At 34.8% G+C, this 21,476-nt stretch overlaps 2 protein-coding genes across 9 annotated transcripts in view; one reads left to right on the forward strand and one right to left on the reverse strand.

Annotated features, from left to right (window-relative positions):
* LIN54 (lin-54 DREAM MuvB core complex component) overlaps nt 1–6,741 on the forward strand; it is an 81,326-nt gene extending 74,585 nt beyond the window's left edge. For all 6 annotated transcript variants that reach the window (XM_004472665.5, XM_058296484.2, XM_004472667.5 and 3 more), the window contains exons 12-13: nt 2,615–2,817; nt 4,465–6,741. In XM_004472665.5, the coding sequence (XP_004472722.1) occupies nt 2,615–2,817; nt 4,465–4,666 (405 nt within the window). In that variant the 3' untranslated portion in view covers nt 4,667–6,741. The remainder of the gene's footprint in view (nt 1–2,614; nt 2,818–4,464) is intronic.
* A 914-nt stretch (nt 6,742–7,655) lies between these two features.
* THAP9 (THAP domain containing 9) overlaps nt 7,656–21,476 on the reverse strand; it is a 34,063-nt gene continuing 20,242 nt past the window's right edge. For all 3 annotated transcript variants that reach the window (XM_071215807.1, XM_058296472.1, XM_058296471.2), the window contains exons 4-5: nt 20,661–20,811; nt 7,656–14,449 (exon numbers count right to left, since the gene is read on the reverse strand). In XM_071215807.1, the coding sequence (XP_071071908.1) occupies nt 12,484–14,449; nt 20,661–20,811 (2,117 nt within the window). In that variant the 3' untranslated portion in view covers nt 7,656–12,483. The remainder of the gene's footprint in view (nt 14,450–20,660; nt 20,812–21,476) is intronic.

Genomic DNA, 21,476 nt, shown 5'->3' on the forward strand with positions numbered 1-21,476 from the left:
CCAGTTTTTCATCCTGTGTTGGAATAGATGACTATGTCTTTTATATGAACAGCAGATTGAATAGTTGACTTGTGTTCTTTATATCTCTAACAAAGGATTCCTGATATGTAAAAATTAACATATAGACAGAAGTGTATTTTTTGTTTTTTGTTTTGTTTCTTGTAAACTATCAAATCAATTCCACAGATAGAAGGTGAAAATTGGTGTAAAGCTGGGTAAGAGGGGCAGTCCCACCCTGTCATGTGCATGGCACTGAACAGTCAATACATGCCAGGCATATGAAATTCAAACATAGGCAAAATAATCATTTGATTAAGCTGGGTAACAAATCTGTGAATTAGTAGAAATGGAAAGGGCAGTGGACTGGTTGAAAAGTGAGGAGAAAGAAGAAGCCTATAAGGAAAGCGAATTTCGCTCAACTGATAAAAGAGTGTCCACCTATACCACATGGGAGGTCCGCGGTTCAAACCCGGGGCCTCCTTGACCCGTGTGGAGCTGGCCCATGCACAGTGCTGATGCGCGCAAGGAGTGCCATGCCATGCACGGGTGTCCCACGTCGGGGAGACCCACATGCAAGGAGTGCGCCCTACAATGAGAGCCACCACACATGAAGACACGCAGCCTGCCCAGGAGTGGCGCTACACAGACGGAGCACTGATGCAGCAAGATGACTCAACAAAAAGAGACACAGATTCCCAGTGCTACAAACAAGAATGCAAATGGACACAGAGCAGACGGGGGGAAGAAAAATAAATTAAAAATCTTTAAGGAAATAAAAGGAAGAAGCCTATCATCATAAAATCCTTGACATTCAAAAGGCATAGAATATTGGAATAAACTAAACTCTGACTAGCAGTGGCTAATTTATGACTATGTATTACCTGTGATACTGTTTGAGGATTTTTGTTGAATTGTTTGTCTTTCGATGTCTTAGTCTTCAGTTGAATTGGCTCTTTGGTCCATTTGGTCTGCACCTGGACAACACATTCATATCTCCCTTTCATGCTCTTTTTGGACACACTGATTGGATGGGTGGCTGTTCCCATTATTGAAATGATTTTATTTTTCCTTATGACCACCCCTCCCTGCCCCCTCCTGCCTTTTTTTTTTTTTTTTGCCACTGAGGAAGTTGGATTACCAAAGCTAATTGGATGCATTGTCATTGTAATTTCCCCCACCCAAGCTCCTATTAAACATTATTAATACTTTTCTTAAAGATTCCTAAAACTGAATCTAAATTACTGATATGTTTTCTCCCTCCTGGTATCAGTAATTTTATCTCTTCTTCAGTTTGAGTTAGATTCCCAGACTGGCTCAGAGTAACCTAATTAACACAATTTATATCCATTTATTCCGGTGGTAAATGGAATTTATTGGAATATTGGAAAAAAGGAGCAGAATAAATGCATTTATAATTTTGCCCATTTATTTTCTTGATAGGTGTTAGAAAGGACTATAGTTTTGTTTATTTAAATTGATATGGGTTCATGAAGAAAAACTCAGCTGACAAAAGATGCCCAAATTCACTAGGAGTCAGGGAAATGTAAATTAAAGAACAATGAACTCTCCTCTCCCTTCCACCCACAGATTAGTAAATATTAAAAAGAGCTATAGTATACATTTGTTGGAGGGAATGTGGAAAAGTCTTCTTTTATACATTGATCAAGCTATGACACATCACAGCCTTTGGAAAAAGCAATGTGGCCACGTCTATTATAATAGGCTTATCTTTTGACCAGTGAGCCCAATTCTAGAAATCTATCCCATAGACTTAAAAGCATTAACATGTACAAAAGTTCTTTTTTATACATATTTGTGATAACCAAGAACTGGAAACAAAATGGATGCCCATCCATAGGGAGATAATTCCCAAATAAAGTGTGACACATCCATACCAGTTATTACCAGACATTAAATAAACTCAGATTATTGCCAGATGACTTGAAGGAATTGCATGATATATCATAGTGTGAGAAAATATGGAAAAGTGGGTATATAATAACCCATTTTTGTGAAACAAGCTAAGAGAATTAGGTCATTTGTAAGTTAATATGTGTGTATATGTAGGTCTATATGTTTTACATACATAACTTAACATTTAACATATTTTTACATGACAGGACATCCTGGTTTTATATGGGTTCTTGAAGCAGTTGGGGAATCTAGAAGAGGGACTGCAGGGAGGGAGGTATCTGTAATAAAAACAGCATCTATGAAATCTCTTATGTGAAATTGTACATGTGTTTCCATAAAGGGAGGTCACCAACATGTGGTTTGACATTGAATGACCTTTATTTTTTAAATATGTTAATCATTCATATTCTTTATAGAGAACATGGTTTCATATCAGGAGGACAATTTATATTCATAATGGAAGAAAAATTGACATGGAGGTGGCCAAACATAAACATTGTACAGCCACTCTCAGACTTAAGAACAACTAATATAACCCACATGAATAGTTAGCCTATGTAATTTTGGCAGCTGGTATTTCTATCTACTCTTAGATCAACTGCCCAGTTAAGTCTATCTGTTGATTTGATGGCAGAATGTACTTATAGTAATGTGTTTTTTTGGTTTGGATTTGGAAGCCTTTCTTTTGTGAATCTTTTAGGCGAAAATCATGTGTTCCTCAATATGTAAATGTATTGGCTGTAAGAATTTTGAAGAAAGCCCAGAAAGAAAAACATTGATGCACTTGGCAGATGCAGCCGAAGTAAGGGTACAACAACAAACAGCAGCAAAGACTAAGTTATCCTCTCAAATTTCGGACTTGCTTACTCGGCCAACACCAGCTTTGAATAGTGGAGGAGGAAAGTAAGTCGCTATTTTAATCTCTTTTATAGTATGACTGGAATATTCATTTTTGGGAAAGTTGTTTCTTTTTCTTTTTAACCAAAATGGAATTCATAGTTTTAGTTTTTGCAAACCTGATTTTTAAATTTTCTTCCCACCTTTAGTTACTTGTAAAGAAATTTAAAGGTAACAAAAATCTGAAAGCTTTTTTTTGTATGTTAAAGATTTTGATATGACCCCTACTGCAGGCAGCCAGAATCCTCAGTTACCTGCTCTTGTCAGAGTGGGCTTTAATTTCAAATTCCATTTATTCTGCCTTGTAGCTTATTTATGTTCTTTCTTTTTTTAACTGACAGTAGCTAATTATCCTGGATTTGCAGTTTATTTCTATCAATGATTGCTTGCTTACATGTTTTTGAGTTAGTCATTAGATTAGGTTGCCTGATTTAATCTCTCAAAGGTTTTAAGACTTGACTTGGCTACAATAGAGCAAGCCTCAGGATGAGTAGATGTGATGTAATACTCAGTAATTCAGGCCTTTATAAATGTAACTCTGTGATTATAGAACTATACTTGTGTGTTAGTCAGCTAAAGGGGTGCTGATGCAAAATACCAGAAATTGGTTGGTTTTTATAAAGGGTATTTATTTGGGGTAGGAGATTGCAGATACCATGCCATAAAGCCTAAATTACTTCCCTCACCAAAGTCTATTTTCACGTGTTGGAGCAAGATGGCTGCCAACGGCTGCGAGGGTTCAAGCTTCCTGGGTTCCTCCCTTCCAGGGTCTTGCTACTCTCTGGGTTCAGGGTTCCTCTCTTCCTGGGGCTCCAGCTTAAGGCTTCAGCATCAAACTCCAACATCAAAACTCTTAACATCAAAAACCCTTAACTCTGTCCTTTGCCATGCCTTTTATCTCTGAGTCCCCACCCTTTGATGGGTCGGGACTCAATGCCCTACTGGCACAAGAGGTTTATATAATTACTTAATCAAGTAAACCTATGAATTCAATATAATCTAATATACCCAGAGGAAGAGATGAGTTTACAAACATAATCCAGTATTTCTTTTTGAAATTCATTAATAATATCAAATGGCTACAACCTGGTTCCCCCATGTTTTGTGTGTGTGGTGGAAAAAATGCACATTTTAAAAAAAATTTTGCATTTTAACAAACACTAAGTAGGAATATGATAAAGTGCTTATTTTCAGTGTTGTTCAGGAAATAGTGCTTTAAGTTTCAAATGTCATTCATTCAGCAAATATTAATGGAGTACCTCTATGTGACAGGCACTGAGAAACAACAGTAAATAAGACTACTCATAGAGCTTACCTTCATAAGTTGGGAGGACTTTAGATACAGAAAGTTTATTCTACATGTAGAATTATATCTGTTATTCCAGAAAGCCCTTTCTAGGCAATAAGTCATGTATTTTATGTGAAATGCTACATTTCTTGAAAATATATTTTTAAAATATGCTCAATAATAAAACCAAATCTAATATTTTGAAGCTTCTCAGGATGTGAGGGTAATCATTGTGCAAATTGCGATACTTAATATGCTGATGAATCATGAAAGTGCCAATAGAGATTTCCAGATGAAAGAATGTCACATCTGCTTTTATTGCTATTCAACATCATCATCTTTCTCTCTCTCAAAAATCTTTTCAGATTGCCATTTACATTTGTAACTAAAGAAGTAGCTGAAGCCACCTGTAATTGCCTTCTTGCCCAGGCAGAGCAGGCGGACAAGAAAGGGAAATCAAAGGCAGCAGCTGAACGGATGATTCTTGAGGAATTTGGTCGATGTTTAATGAGCGTTATCAACTCTGCAGGAAAAGCAAAAAGTGACCCTTGTGCCATGAATTGCTAACTCTTGCACGCAAGACTGATAAATGGAACTATACAGAAAACTTAAGGTGCAGGGACACTTCATTTTCAGAAGATAGATTAACAATTACAATTTAACAATTCAGTCCTTGTTTTAAGAGATTTGAAATTATATTGAAAGAGAAGACATTTTAAATGAGGAAGTAGTACATTTTAAATCTTAATTAAGTCTGCTTGTGCCCCTTCTAAAATGATTTTTTCTTTATTAAGATTTTTAATTTGCTTGGGTTTCTTAAGAATTAGATGTTCTATCATTCTGATTCTATTGACAAAGACCATTTAAAATTATAATTTATAACATATGGTGTTGTATGACTTTGTTCCAGTAGAAGATGCCAAAGAAGCATTGGTATTACCAGTCATTCTTTGGTACTAGACCTAGAATATATAATAAGTAGACAGAATATCTTCATAAACAATTCTTTTGAAACATTCAAATGACATTTTGTGTTTAGAAAAAAACTATCTTTTTAAGAAAAAACCTTTTTTAGGTCATATTCTGCCTCTCTGGGAATGTCAGAAGGGGAAGTAATCCATAGGCACACTTTTTAAAAATATATTTTGTTTTTAAAAACATATGAAGTGTTTAAGGGACAGTAAACTAAATTTTAGAAGTGAGCAATGTGTTTCTATAATAAGGAGTCACTAACAGGTGCTCTAGGATATCTCCATTTTCTTTCATAGAGGTGGTATGTATTTGAAACAATAAATTGTCAGTCAAAGTGATTACTGGGTACTGTTTGAATGGAAACCTGCATCTGAATAGAAGCAAGCATTATTATAGTGATAACATGGAATCTCGCATAATTACCAACTATAAAATTTGACTTGGATGGAGAATTAAAGAATATTGAAGCTGGAAGAGATGAATTTAGGGAAAGATTTTTCACCTACAGAAATTGTTCCTTTTATAGACTTTTGAACTAAGAGGTTTCAAACCAATATGTGACTTGATTATTGAAGTGGGCCTCCTAACCAAGTTTTCAAAATTGTGAGATTTTTTTTATAAGGGAAGTGTAATATGGCATTTTTAACCAGTGCTTTGGTAAGCTGAATCTATGTGTGTTTTCATATAATTACTAAAATAACCTAAATCATTTTCGATAATTCAAAATTCAAAAGCTTTATGAATTTAAAAGCCTGTTGTAGATAGGACTCTTGATTTTAGGATGAGAAAAACCATGTTGGAATTCAGGCATTTTGTGGGGTACCTTAATCCTCACTAATTATTAGTATGATTATTACCTTTCCTAAGAGGAATCTATAGTTGTATGTATTGTGTGTATATATGTTCATATGAACACACAAGATGTAGGCAATAGAAATTAAGTAATCCAGAAGAGGATTCCGTTATTCATTAAAGTATCTACCTTTTGAAATATGGATTTACAAAATTATAGTGCAGTAACTTTAAATGTAGATAGTGCATTCTTAGCACCTCAATCTAGTATGTTTAATTAAAATTTGTATAAATGTAAATTAGTGTAAGAGGATAAAATAATATCTAATCAAGTTATTTTTCAAAAGATTGCAATACCCTTTTGGTCTAAACCTAAACTTCTTTGTTCATTTTGTACATACTCTGTGTTTAATTCTAATTGCACCTTTGTCATGTGTATTTATATACAGTGTGCAGAAAATGTGACATTTGGGTTACAATTGTAGATTATGTATGATGGCATTGCTTGAGAATGTTTTGCTTGTAAAAATTTGAAGGTGCAATCAAATGCTACTAGTTTTTCTGATTTTCAAGAAGCTAAAGTATTAAGCCTTTTTCCTTCCTGTGTAGTACCTACTAAACAACTTCTTTTTGTATTTAGGCAGTTGCGTCAAATTGCTGAACAAGGTTAATAGCCACATTAATTCAACAATTTTAAAAGACTATTTGGGGAGGGTTGGGTATATAATTTTTTAGCTCTCTTTACATCCCAAAGTAGAAAGATTAAATTTATATTTACTAGAGCTATTCAAAGAATACAGTTTTCTATATTGTAAAAACAGGACAGCAAAGTAAATCATAAGGAAAATAAACATTTATACTATTCTGTAAAAAAAAAAGTTTTGCATTTTTTTCTTTAGTTTAATAACACCACTTTTAACCATTGAGCATGCAAGAAGCCTTTTAAAATACTGATTTTCGAATAAATTTGACATTACTTCTGAAAGCACACAACAGAAAATATAATTTTGCCCAATCTCATTAACATAAATTGCTTTGAAGAACATGCTCTTTTTTTCACTGGTTTCTTTTAAGGACAGCAGCTCAATCCAGTCTTTTCTTTTAGTGTGTGATGTTCTTATAATAAGCACCTTCCTTGGTTTGCTTTCTTTCAAAAATGTAAAAGTAACTCGTAAGTCTTATCTGGACTATCTGGGAAATAGAACCCTAAGGTTACAGATAATGTAAAACAAGTAGAGCTAGTGACTTTGTGGGGTGATGGCACATACTGCTTTAGCTTTCCCATTATCACATTTTCTCACAATCTTATGTAAAATGTGAATTTAAAAATCCTCTACAGAAGTTTTCTATTTCATAATGTTATATAATAGAAAAAAAAAACGAAGAACATGGATAGTTACGTAAATGCAGCTTCAAACTAGGATAGCCAGCCCTACTTTTGATCATATTTGCATTCTTTAAGCATTCTCTATAGAATTCTGGAGTAACCACTCAAAACAGAAAAGCCAGTATGCTAACAAGTATTATTGGAGTTACTTCCTATTAATTACTTAAAGCTTGTTAGCATTTCTTTAATGTGTTATTATCTATTGTCTCTTGTTTTAATTCAGTTAATTGGTGGTCAAACGTGAGTTTTTAATGATCCAAGTAAATTTATAAGATGAAAGTTATTTTTTTAAAATGGCTTATTTTTTAAATTTTTAAAAAATTTCCTTTTAAATAGTTTTATGAATGCATTTAAGGCATTAGTTTTCATTCAAAGGCAATTAGAAAACAAATACATTCAGAGTTGTTTGTTGTCACAGAGGCTTTAAAGTAACTAATTTATTATATTAACAAATGAAATTTGACAATATACACAAAGGATAATAAAAAAATTATGACCAAGTGAGGTTTATCCTGGGAATTCAAAGTTGATTCAACATTCAAAAAAGTAATCAGTATAATTAGCTGTTTATTAATTGGAAAAGAAGAAAAACCATATAATCATTCAGAGATCCACAAAATAACTTTGTGATTACACTAAACGCCATGTACTTATTCGCTTTATAAGGGTGAATATTGTGCTTTGTGGATTTTTTTTTTTTCAAAAAAGATGCTGATAAAACTCAATACTCATTTATGATAATTAAAAAATGCATCAAAGTAGAACAGAAGAGATCCTCAGCTGTATAAAATATATCTACAGAAAGCCTACAGCTGCTTTTTCCCTAAGAGTGGGAAGAAGTCAAGAAAGGGTATCTTCTCTCACCATTCCTATTCAACAATGAATTGAAGGTCCTAAACAGTTAATAAGGCAAGAAAAAAAATAGAATTTTTTATTGGAAATGAATAAATACAACTATTTCTATTTATAGACAATGTAATTGTTCTGTAGGAAAACCAAATCTTTAAAAAGCTATTAGAATTAAGTGAGTTTTGCAAGGTCACTGCACAAAAAAAAATTGTCTTCATTTTAGCAATGAAGATTTAGAAACAAATTTTAAAATTACCATTTATGATAGCACCCAAAACCATGAAACCTAATAAAAACATGTACAAGATCTGTATGCTAAAAAGTGCAAAACATTTGATTAAAAAATATCAAAAAAGACCTTGAAAAAAAAGGAGGTATACCAGGTATACCATGTATACCATGAGATACCATGTAGAAGATTCAATATGAAGGGATCAGTTTCCCCAAATTCATGTGTAGAGTCAATGGAATATCAAACAAAATCCCAGAAATTGAGCTGATTTTAAATTTTTTATGGAAAAGTATAACAACTAGAATAGCAACAATAAAAAAAAAAGGTGTAAAAAGAACAAAGCTGGAGGACTCTTGCCTGATTTCAACACTTAATATAAAGCTAAAGAAGTGAAGATAGTATGGCATTGGTGAAACCACAGACCCATGGATCATAGAATAGTGTTCCCAGAAATAGACTCACATATATATGTGGTCAATTTTTGAACAAAGGTACTTAGGTAATTCAGTGGAGAAGGGCTAAACCTTTTAACAAATGGAGCTGGAGTATCCATATATAAAAATGTGAATCTGAATTCAGACCTCACACCTCACACCAAATTAAATGAAAATGGATCATCAACTAAACATAAAACCTTGAACTACAAAATCTCTAGAAAGGGAAGTGGATATGGATCAAGCAGTTGGGCACCAGTCTACTATATGGGAAGTACAGGGTTTGGTTTCTAGTACCTCCTAAACAAGATAAGCAAGACAGCAAGCTTATGTGGCAAGCTGATGCAACAAGATGACCCAATCAGGAAACACAATAAGACAAAATAAGCAGGGAGCAGAGGTGGCTCAAGCAATTGGGTGAGGTACCCATCAGCTCCCAGTGACAGCACGCAATGAACAGACATAGATGACAATGAGCATAAACAAGGGATGGGGTGGAAATAAACCTTAAAATAAAATACTCTAGAAAAAAAAATCCTAGTGCCCTTAAGTTTGGCAAAGATTTCTAAGATGAAACTAAACAGTATGAAACTATAAAATTGAAAAAACTGAAGTTCATCAAAATTAATGACGTCTACCTTTCAAAAGACACTATTAACTAAATGAGAAGACAAGCCACAGACTGGAAGAAAGTATTTGCAACACATTGGAAAATACTGGATACTTGAAGTATCCAGAATATATAAAGAACACTCAATAAAAACAGCCTTCCAAAATATGGGCAAAAGACTTAAAGGGATATTCCACATAAGAAAATAAACATAAATAAGCATAGGAAAATGTGCTCAGCATCATTAGCCACTAGAAAAATGCAAATATAAAGCCACCATTAGGTATCACTACCCATCTATTAGAATGACTAATTCAAAAGAAAATAATACTTAACGTAAGTGCTGCAAAGGAAGTGGAGCAAAAGGAATTTTCACATTTCTGGTCAACACAAAATGATGCAGTTGCTGCGGAAAGCTTGGCAGTTTGAAATAGTTATTTTTATACTTACCATTTGACCCCATGATATGGATATACCATGTTTTATTAATTCACCCGTTGACGGAAATATTGGCCTTTTCTGCTTTTTGGCTGTTAAAAATGCTGCTGCTATGAACTTCTTGTACAAGTTTCTGTGTGGACATATGCTTTCATTTCTCTTGAATATATAATATACCTACAAGTGGTGTTGCTGGGGCATATGGCAACTCTATATTTAAACTTTTGAGGAACTGACAGTTGTTTTCCAAGCCTCTGCACTATTATACATTTCCACCAGCAATGTATGAGGGTTTCAATTTCTCCATAATCTCAACTTATCTTTTTTACTAGTCATCCTAGAGGATGTTGTGAAGTGGCATCTCATGATTGTGATTTGCATTTCCTTGATGGCTAATGACATTCAACGTATTTTCATGTTTATTGGCCATTTTTGTCTTTGAGAAATGCCTATTCAGATCCTTTGCTCATTCTTTAATTGGGTTGTTTTGAGTTACAGGAATTCTTAGTATATTCTAGATTTAAGTCCCTTATCAGATAAATGAGTTGCAAAAAACCTTTCTCCCATTCTATAGGTGCTTTTTGCTTTTTTTGATGGTGTCCTTTGAATTACAAAGTTTTTCTGATGATATTCAATTTAAATACTTTTTCTTTGTTGTCTGTGCTTTTGGTGTCATAGCTAAGAAACCACTGCCTAATTCAAATCATGAAGATTTACTTGGTTTTAAGTTTTATAGTTTTAGCTCTGACATTTATGTTTTTGACCCACTTAGAGTTAGTTTTTTTGTATATGGTGTGAGGTAGGGGTCCAACTTCATCTTTTACAATGTGGATACCCAGTTGTCCCAGCATCATTTGTTGAAAAGTAGGAAAGTACATTTTTGGGGAGAATGTTCTCTTTGAAGAAAAAAAAAAAGACAAAGATGGGGGGTAGATATTATAACTGAAATACCTTAATCAAATAGGAATAATTTACAGAATTATTTCATTGTAAAGGATCAATTAAATCTATTATCAAATACAAGGCCTTCTCACAAGAGTAAGAGCAAGTAACTGTAATAAAGGCATTGATGGAAATACCCTTATTTTCAACATTTGTACACCCATTTTATCTAGCACTTAAAGGATTAATGCAAAACAATTTTTAAAAATACTGAATATCAGGATATTAGTCAAATATAACACCAAAGAACATTAGACACTATGGATATGAACCTAGTTTTAATATCAGTTACTAACTCTGGATTTATATAAGCAATAAATTAAAGTTTTACAAACAGGCTTCCTTTAAATAAGATTTATCCTGGCACATCTAAACTCATTCTGTTTGCAAACGACATAGAACACAATATTCAGATTTCTCAGGAATAGCTCTTGTATAAAATGTACAAAATGCAGTATATTACTGGCTACATTTCAAAACATAAGACTTTGAGGTAGACTAAACTGAAATATCTCAAAATATACTTTTAAAGGGAAATTCTGGTTAATAAATCTCAACTTTTACCTACTCATCTTTTAAAATTTTAAATTTTCCTAGTAAGTATACATTGTGAACATTCATTCAATGACAGTAGTACATTTTATATACACAGGTGAATAATGTACTCTTGCATCTTCTTTTATCCATTAAAATACTCTCATTTTGTGAAAGTATATATACCTATGTTTTTCTATTAATCTTTTCATATCTGAAGGTGAATGTAGAAAATTGTCCTTAGTATGTTTACAACTTCAGATTTAACTTTCTGAAAAAACATTACATAATTAAGAAAAAAATTTCATATCTATTGACTTAATTGATTTTCTCCAATTTATTCATCACGTGCAATGAAATTCCATTATTCATTCAACATTGCAAATGTTTTTTTTTTAGTCTCCCTGTGAACATCAATAGGTTTCAGAAATTGGAGTAAAAGTTCTTCCTATTCTTTGATGAACACTGGGCTTTTCCAACAGGAGTCAAGTGAATATTCAGCCTATTATATTATTCAAAAATATTTCAAAGGAAGTCCAGGAACAATGAATTGTGATAACGATGTCATGTATGTTCTTTCCAGACTGCATTCCCCAGCTTTGTTGCAGTGCAACGAACCATCTCATGGCTCATGTGCTGACCTTCACCTTGTCAAAGCTGAAGTGCTTCTACATTTTAGGGTAAATAGGGGTAACGAGATCTTTGTGGTATTTGATAATTTCCTTTAGTTTAATTTTCAAACCAGAACTTAACTTTCATATTTAAATAAAAATTATATTCAAGGTTTTATAGGTAGTCTGTCAAAATTCTTAAGAGCCATAAACCAAAGGTTTTTTGGGGGAAGTGTAGTCTATTTATAAAAGGAGCAGATGTTACGGTCCTTTCGGTTGTTATTCTCCCTTGTTTTTATAGCAGACTGAATAAGTTAAAAGCCTGTCCAGTCAGTCTTTTAATGGTGAATTTAAAGGTAGTACCTGTTAGCTAGTCTGCTTCTACTGACTTACTGCCTTCATTCTGGGTAACTGAAATGTGGCAAGCCATACCTAGGTACGAGCAGATTTTATGTGTAAACAGAAATTCTAGTAAGTCAGAACTGCAAACTTGTCCATTGTCCAGAATTGTCAATTTATAAAATAACTGAAAAAGTCATGGTGGCCTATTATGCTTAATAAAAATTTTAATATATTTGAGGTCTCATTTGAATGGATAGCCATTGTTACTGAATTTATTGGTTTTAGTAAAACCTGAACATTTGTAATCTTGTAGAGAAGACCAGTGTTTCCTTGATAAAGTTTTCATTTCAGTTCTTTCTGAATGGTGTTTTAAAGGGTTCTGGGCTACATCTTTAGCTCGGATATTTAAGAAACAGATTATTATATCTTTTAGCAACTTTACAAAGTGATTAATGACACATACTTCTCCATCAAAGAGATGCTCATCTAAATCTACAAAAAGATAAATATGCCCAGAAAGCTCATATAATATTTTCTGTTGAAGATACAAATCCATCTGTTTAGGAACTAGTTCATGAATTCCCATTCTTGAATGGGTTCTTACAACTCGCTCACAAATGTTTATAATCCGACATAGACTTTCTGAAGGGAAATGCAAACCATTTTTCTTTTTAACACATAACAGTGACCCAATTTTAAAGGCTTTGAGATCTGATGCATACAGTGCAGTGATACACTCCTCACAAGTTAAAAGGGCTGTTAACTTAGTAGCAATATAACCAGCATAATAGGTGAGATTTCGTCTATGATCTGACAGGTCTAGTAGTGCCTCACTTAGTGAGCAATTAGACCAGTCTTGACAGATTACTTCTTTGTGAAAAAGAGCTTTTATTATGCTACCACCATACTCATGCTGAATTGTCCAAAGGGCCAAGTCTGTCCTTCGTGCAATTGAAATGTCCAGGATACTTACTTCACTTAGAAAAGCTTTGTCTTGAAATCTGTATCTGGTCTCCAAATTATGGTAAGCTTTCTGGAATGCCATGCAGGTAGGGCTGGAACTGGATACTAATACCTGTCTAAGCATCTTGAGAAATAATTCCAGATGATCTTGGCTGAATTTGTAAGTCAAAAGATAGGGAAAAGGCATGACCTTTGGGAAGACATAATTTTGGTAAAGCCATTTTAAGCTCTCAGCATTAAGCAAAAATCCCAGAAATCCTAATTTTCGCTTACCTTTAATTATTTGATTATTGCTAGTGTCAGATAATGTAACAAAAATAGTCTTGGCCTCAATTAACACATGATTTATTTTATTGTAAGTTTCAGGCAATAGAGGTCCTTTAAGTCCCTTTCCGTAATAGTTCCTACTATTAAAAACGTCAAACAGGTTGTTAATTAAGCGTAAAAAATGAATGGTACCAATACAGTTTTGAAAAGGAGGCAAGCCTAATGACAGCAAACATTCTAATGCACTGGCTACACTCTCGCTGAAGAGTTGGGCAGCACAATTCATTTTCAGTACGTGATTTTTTAACTTTGGAAATTTACTTGAGATTCTTTCCGTACTTGATAATTCCTGTTCCTTTAGTGCTACTAACTCCACGAGGTGTTGCCAATGTGCTATGCCATTAATAAACTGAATGCTTTGAAAATATTGAAATGCATTTCTTATTAATCTAAGCAAGTGGCAAGAATCAAAAAAGTATGCAATCTGTTGACTAGAAGATGAAGGATGCTGAAATGTACACTTGACGTTGTCTCCATCAATACGTATCCCCAATGCTTTTGCCATTTGAACACTGTGAGCAGTAGCATCAGATGTAACAGCCAGAACTGTGATCCCTATGTCACTCAATTTGCCAATAGTCAGACGAAGCAGCTGAGCCTGTAAATATCCAGATGACCTATTTACAAAAAAATAACCAAGAGGTGTTCTCCAGTGACCAAAAATACCCACTGCCATTAACAAAATAGTTTCTGAGGCAAGCGGTGTTTCATCAGCATCAAGTTTACCAAGACCAAAGTCCATAAACCCTTGCAAACGGTGACTGCTGGGGTCCCACTGAAGTTGTTGCTTAAGAGAGATACCCTTTATTATCAGTGAACAATACTGATACAGCTGGTCTCCGTTCTCTACTCTTTGTTGAAGAAAGGAAAAAATGTGGCTGTTGAAACCTGGACTGGGTTTGCATTTGGATAACCAACTGGAAAATATAAAAAGTGTAAAATAGAAAATTCAAATGAAGAACTGAAAAGAGAAAATGCCTTAAAATGGTACTAATGTATCCTCAAATCCCTTTAGAAATAAAAACTGATAGAAGTACCTAAATTCTACATTTTCAAATGAACTTTCATATGGTTATAATAAGACAGTAAGATATAGAGAAACTTAGGAACACAAAGTAGTATTTTAAGATCTAAACATACAATTTTTAAAAAATTTCTCAATGTTTGAAAAGCAAGATGTGATCTCAAGAACCATATGACTGACTTCAATTACTTAAGAAAGTAATGCAAATCAACCACTCCCCAATTTGTTCTAAATGATGTGTTTATAATTCAGATCATAAGCCAGTCTTACCTGTAAACTCACTGACATAAGACTGCTGAGCAGGAAGGAACCTATGAGAACTATTAATACCTTTACCTCATTTTATAGATTAGGAAACTGAGACAGAGGGAGAGGTTAAGAGTTTTGGTTCATATTATGCTACTAGTTATGAAGAAATATAAAACCTAGCTTTTTGGTACCCTGTTCAGTGATTTTCTTCCAACCCTTACAGCCTTAAAATTATACTCTTAGAGGCATCTCTTTGCCACTATACACTACTATCTTAGGAGTTCTTTTATGGTATCACAGACTTCTCTAAATATTACAGGACAGGGTTTTCTGAATATTTTTGCAGCAACCTACAAGTTTTATAAACAAAACTCACCCTTACCATGTGCCAGTTACTTTCACATACATATGAAAAATGTTTATATAATTCAAAGATACACATATATACATATATGTATATAAACACATATTTCATGTCAATTATGACTCATTAAATTGATTTCATGATTCACTGATGGGTCACCATTTGCAGTTTGCTGTGCCCATAAGTAGCTTATAATCTATTTATGAGACAAATATAAGTGTATTTATCAATTGTTTATATTTTAAAACAGGGCAAAATAGTAAGACAATGAGAAAACAGTACAGTATGTCTCTACCAGGGTGCTACATATAGCCCACTAGTATACTGAAACCCCTTACAAGTGTGCCACCAATTTTTTATCAATTGTTTAAAATTTATTTTTCTGCATTAGGATTCTCAAATGAACACCAAAGAGGTTGTTTTGTACAAGCACTATAGAAGGAAACCACTTAATGCCTCTATGTAAGTTTTAAATGGGTTTAAGGTATTAAGGAAAAAGAAACCTAAAACTTAGTTTCAATTGATTTTTAAATGAAAATCTAAATGGTATCTTAATGACCAGAGCTATCAGAACAGTGCCTTGAATACTTGAATAGTAGTCAGAAAGATGTAGAACTGTTGATTTACTCTTAAAAGATTTTATAACTCAAAGTAGGTAAACTCAAAGCAAGTTTTTGAGTTAGATTGTAAAAAAACGATATTTTGGGGTTTTTTTTTTTCTTTTTGTTTTTAAGCCAAATAATAAAGAAAAGTGAAAAAAACAAAGTATTAATAAAAATCAGTTGATATTTCAGGGATATCCTTCCAGATCTAAGTATACATACCTAAATATAACTTTCAAACATTATACTGAGCCTTTTTTTTCACTTAATAGTAACATTATACACCTATTTTTTTAAAGGTTTGTTTTTATTTTTATTTATCCTCCTCCCCCCACAGCTTGCTTGCTGTCTTCTCTCTCTGTCCATTTGCTGTGCATTCTTCTGCTTGTCTCCCTTTGTTGTGTCATCCTGCTGTGCCAGCTCTCCGCGGGCATGGGCTATCAGCTCTCCGCGGTTCGGGTCGCCAGCTCTCCACGGGTGCGGGCCAGCTTGCCTTCACAAGCAGGCCCTGGGAAGTGAACCCAGGGCCTTCCATATGGTAGATGGGAGCTCAATCAACTGAGCCACAGCTGCTTCCCTGTACACCTATTTTTTACCTGTCCTTAAATTTTGACCTAGAGCAACATTTTGAATGTGTATATGGTATATGCCACAGTATAGTTAAACCATAATTAATTGAAGAACATCTAGGTTGTTTCCGATTTTTAAAAAACAATATAAATAGTGTACAAAATGTGTATGTATGCATATGTACACATCTACATATTCATGTCATTTCTAGTAGTAGAATGCAGAGGCAAAATTACTTATGCATTTACTGGGATAATGAACTCAACTTTAATAAGAAATTAAAAACAAATTTCAGACCTCAGGTGTACATAACTGAGTGGGTCAATTTAAAATTATTACATATTCCCAAACTGCCCTTCAGAAAGTTCATACTAAATTTCAATTTACATTTCTAACAATAAGATATTTTAACTAAGCAAGACCTAATAGCTTAGGGAATGATATAGGGAGTCAATTAGATGATTTAAAACTCTGCCTTGGAAAAATAATAGGCCTAAAGATTAATAATGCTAAGCAATAAACAGCCTAAAGCTAATTCTCTTCCCACTGCCTTTTCTTTTGCATCTCTCTCAGTTTCTGCTCATAAAAGGAGTGAATTACTTACACTGAATTCAAACAGAAATTTAGCAAGAAACCACTATGCCACACTTTCTATCTTTGAACATTGAGCTAAATGTATTATAATAAAGAAAACTGAAGATATTATGGCCTCATTTCAAAGGATTTGTGAAAACAAGATGCCTTAAAGACCCAAAGCACAGGCATCATAGAAAGCACAGCTCTGGGAAGGTTTTGGTCTTTAATAATTCAGGGAGAATTGAAAAAGGATCCAATTAAGATACAGAGAAAATTAAGAGAGGTGACTGATAGTCGCTGAAAATTAGAGAAAGGGGTGACAATTTAAAATAAGTGAGTGAGGTACCTATCTAAACTAAAGGTTTTTTTAAAATTTAGGTTTGGCCTAGTCCATCCTTGTCTAATTGTTTACCATTGAATCTGATGCTATATTTCCTGTCATTCACTTTTCTGGTTTCTGAGGTGCTGACTCTCACATTTTCTCTCCTCCCAAACTTCTAACGCCTCCCTCCCCAACTCTCAGCTAAAAACTTTATATCACTGAGAAAATAGAAGCAATCAGATATGAATTCATTTTGCCACCACCAAATCTGTTAACCTATTGAAGCTGTATCTCTGCCTTTCTTCCTGTTTTAATGGAGGACTTTTCTCCTGAAATTATTCTTTCTCTTGTGCATCATCAATTTTCTTTTCTCTGCTGGGTCATTCCCTGTCTGCATGCAAACATGCCTGAACACCTACCATTTCAAAAAACACCTTCCCTCAATCCAGGCTCCTATCCACCTACATACTTATTTTTTTGCTCCCCTTTACAGCAAAACTCTTCAAGAGAGTTCACAATTGTCATCTATGCTTCTGGCTCACCTCTCCCCCACTCCACTGCAACTGCTTTTTATCAAGATCATCAACGACCTCCATCTTGCAAAATCCAATGGTCAATTCTCTGTCCTCATCTTTTTTTTTTAATGATTTATTTATTTCTCTCCCCTCCCCCCCGCCCCACCCCAGTTGTCTGTTCTCTGTGTCTATTTGCTGCATCTTATTTCTTCGTCCGCTTCTGTTGTCAGCTGCACGGGAGCCTGTATCTCTTTTTGTTGTGTCATCTTGTTGTGTCAGTTCTCCGTGTGGGTGGCTCCATTCTTAGGCAGGCTGCACTTTCTTTCACGCTGGGCGGCTCTCCTTACAGGGCGCACTCCTTGCGCGTGGGGCTCCCCTACACAGGGGACACCTCTGCGTGGCATGGCACTCCTTGCGCGCATCATTACTGCGCATGGGCCAGCTCCACACGGGTCAAGGAGGCCTGGGGTTTGAACCGTGGCCCTCCCATGTGGTAGATGGACGCCCTAACCACTGGGCCAAGTCCGTTTCCCTCGGTCCTCATCTTACTTGATCTCCCAGTAGCATGTGACACAGCTGACTACTCCCACTTTGGAATGTTTTCTACACTTGGCTTCCATACCATCACAATGTTCTGGTTTCTCTTCTGCCTCACTGACTACTCCTGCTCAATAAATATTTATTGAATAAATAAATATTCAATACAATGGTTATACTGATCTAATACTTAAGCACAGCTGTGTTTAAAATGGAAAAATGAATGGAAATGTAATCAAATACTAATATATTTGACCAGCCAAATTTTTTAGGATAAAATCTAGGTAACATTAATATATTAGAATAATATGTTGTCATTTAAAGAGATAAGAGATCTTTTGTAATAGAAATGTCTACAATAAAAATTTTTAAAATTCACATTGTGTGAAAACCACACACACATACCACCCACATACATACTCTCTTCTCTTCAATTTTACTGATAGATGAATAGATTTTGTTTTTTAAAAGCTGGGAGGATGTATACCAAAACTGCTAACAGTGGTTATCTTGTGTGACTACGGTAAGGGAAGTATAAATTTTTAAACTTTCTACTACTTACATATTTACATACTGTCTGAATGTTTTATAACAAGCAATAATGTCATAGTAAAAGTTATAAAATGCAAGATGATGCGGAGAAAAGATCAGCATGAACTGGAATTGCCAAGGAAGATTTAATCTAAGAGCTGATGTGGAATTATGGGAAATGAAACTATGAAAAAAAGAAGAGAAGTCACACGGAATATTTTACAAAAATCTGGCAAGTAATGCTTTAAAAAAACAATGCTGGGAAACAGATGTGGCTCAACTAATAGGGCTCCCATCTACCATATAGGAGGTCCAGGGTTCGATGCCTGGGGCCTCCTGGTGAGGGCAAGCTGGCCCATGCAGAGTGCTGGCCCACACTGGAATGCCATCCCGCACAGGAGTGCTAGCCAATGCATAGAGCTGGCGCGGCAAGATGATGCAACAAGAGACACAGAAGAAAGAAAATAAGAAGAACAGGGAGTTGAGGTGGTGCAAGAGAGTAATTGCCTCTCTCCCACTCTGGAAGATCCCAGGAACAGTTCTCAGAGTCACCTGATGAGAATACAAGCAGACACAGAAGAACACACAATGAAAGGACACAGAGAGCAGACAACAGGAGGAATGGGGGGAGAAGTGGGAGGGAAATAAAGAATAAATCTTCAAAAAATAAAAATAAGAAAAATAAAAACGAGTGCTGTGGAGGGAGCGGATGTGGCTCAAGTGGTTGAGCTCCTGCCTCCCACCAGAGGTCCAGGGTTCAGGTTACGGTGCCTCCTGAAAAAACAAAGCTAAACAACAAGCAAAACAGACAAAAGAACCAACTCAGGGAAGCTGATGTGGCTTGGTGGTTGAGCACTGGTGTTCTGGGCTCCATCCCCAGCCTCTGGAACCTCAGGAAGAAACAAAAAACAATGCAGTGGAGTAACCTTGTCTTAAAAAAGTAGAGGAGGAGGAAATATGAAGTGTCCATATTTGCCATACAAAGGCTTTATAAGCTATAGCAGGATCAACTGCAGTGCTTACTAAAAATATGCAGATTTTGGGAAGCAGATGTGGCTCAAGTGACTAGGCTCCTATCTACCATATGAGGTACAAGGTTTGATTCCTAGGGCCTCCTGGCAAAGGCAAGCTGGCCTGAGTGGAGAGCTGGCCCACATGGAGTGCTGGCCCACAGGGAATGATGGCCTGAGTGGAGTGCTGGCCTGTGTGGCAAGCAGGCCCGAGTGGAGAGCTAGCGCAGCAAAATGATGCAACAAAAAGAGACACAGAGGAGAGACAATGAGAGATGCAGCAGACCAGGGAGCTGAGGTGGCACAAGAGATTGAGCACCTCTCTCCCACTCCAGAAGGTCCCAGGATCAGTTTCTGACGCTGCCTAAAGAGAAGACAAGCAGACACAGAAGAATACACAGCAGACAGGGAGCGCAACACAATGGGGGAGAGGGGGTAAATAAATAAATCTTTTTAAAAAAATATGCAGATTTCTGTGCTTTTCCTTATATCAATCTTATCAATCCAGAACTGTTCTAGATTTTCCAGGCTAGTCAGGATATTAAAAACTATTTAAATGTATTAATATTCCAATATTTCAGGATTCAAATTTTATCACCCAGACTCTCTCTAACATCTGGAAGATGCAAAATACTTGTCAGACTAGATGCCTTCATTTTTGTTGCTGAAAATACTGCTGTTGTAATTACATGCAAAAACCACTTAGAATTTTTTGAAAAGAGTAAATGAACCAATAAGTGAATATGACTATAAAAGCCTTAACATATAAAATGCAATAAAAGAACAAAATATTCCTTTTGTTCAGTATCTAAAAAGTAATTCACTTACGTTCTGAGGATGGAAGAATGAGGCAGCTTAAGAATCTTTCTCACATAATCATAGACTTTACTACCGCACAAATAGAGCGTACATGCAAATTGTTTCATTTCTGTGGAGTACTCAGCTGTTTCTCTCCAGTTATATAACTCCCATTTAAAATCTGTTGAAATAAATATTTTTTTTGTGATTAAAAACCATGTACAGTAACATTTTCAGGTATAGATCATAGTATTTGGATATAAAATGTACTGGGCACCAACATTCAATATAAATATACAGGAACTCCTTATATTTTTTAGTGTAACATTTTTTTCGTGATGTATGTCTTCAAAAAAATACAATTTACAAAAATGATGTGGTGGGGGGTGGGAAGTGGGGTATTTGGGAGCCTCTTTTTGTTTTTTTCTGTTTTTTAATGTAACATTCCTTGGTATCTATTAACTTTAATTTTTAAAAAATTTAAAAATTTAAATTAAAAATAATATATAAATATAATTCACATTCTAACAGAATTTATTCACAGGTTAATATCCTATCTTAGGGCCTCTTGGCCAATTTATTCTGTTCATTTTGGTTCATTTAACTTGAGAGGAAGAAAAGATTCAACTTGAACACTGTGTTTTACTATTCATTGGCACCTTTCGAGGGGGAAATGGAAGAAAATGAAATAACTAGATAAAATTAAGTCTGGATTATAAGGACATTTATTTGATTTTGTTCCCTGGTTACTATTTATTGGAGAATAAAAATTGGATACAAGAGATATTTCTTGGATAGGGTACTACTCTGCACAGATGATCTTGCCTACCATTGAGAGAAAAAACA

Source organism: Dasypus novemcinctus, chromosome 1 (assembly GCF_030445035.2).
Source record: "Dasypus novemcinctus isolate mDasNov1 chromosome 1, mDasNov1.1.hap2, whole genome shotgun sequence".
Classification (NCBI taxonomy): Eukaryota; Metazoa; Chordata; class Mammalia; order Cingulata; family Dasypodidae; genus Dasypus; species Dasypus novemcinctus.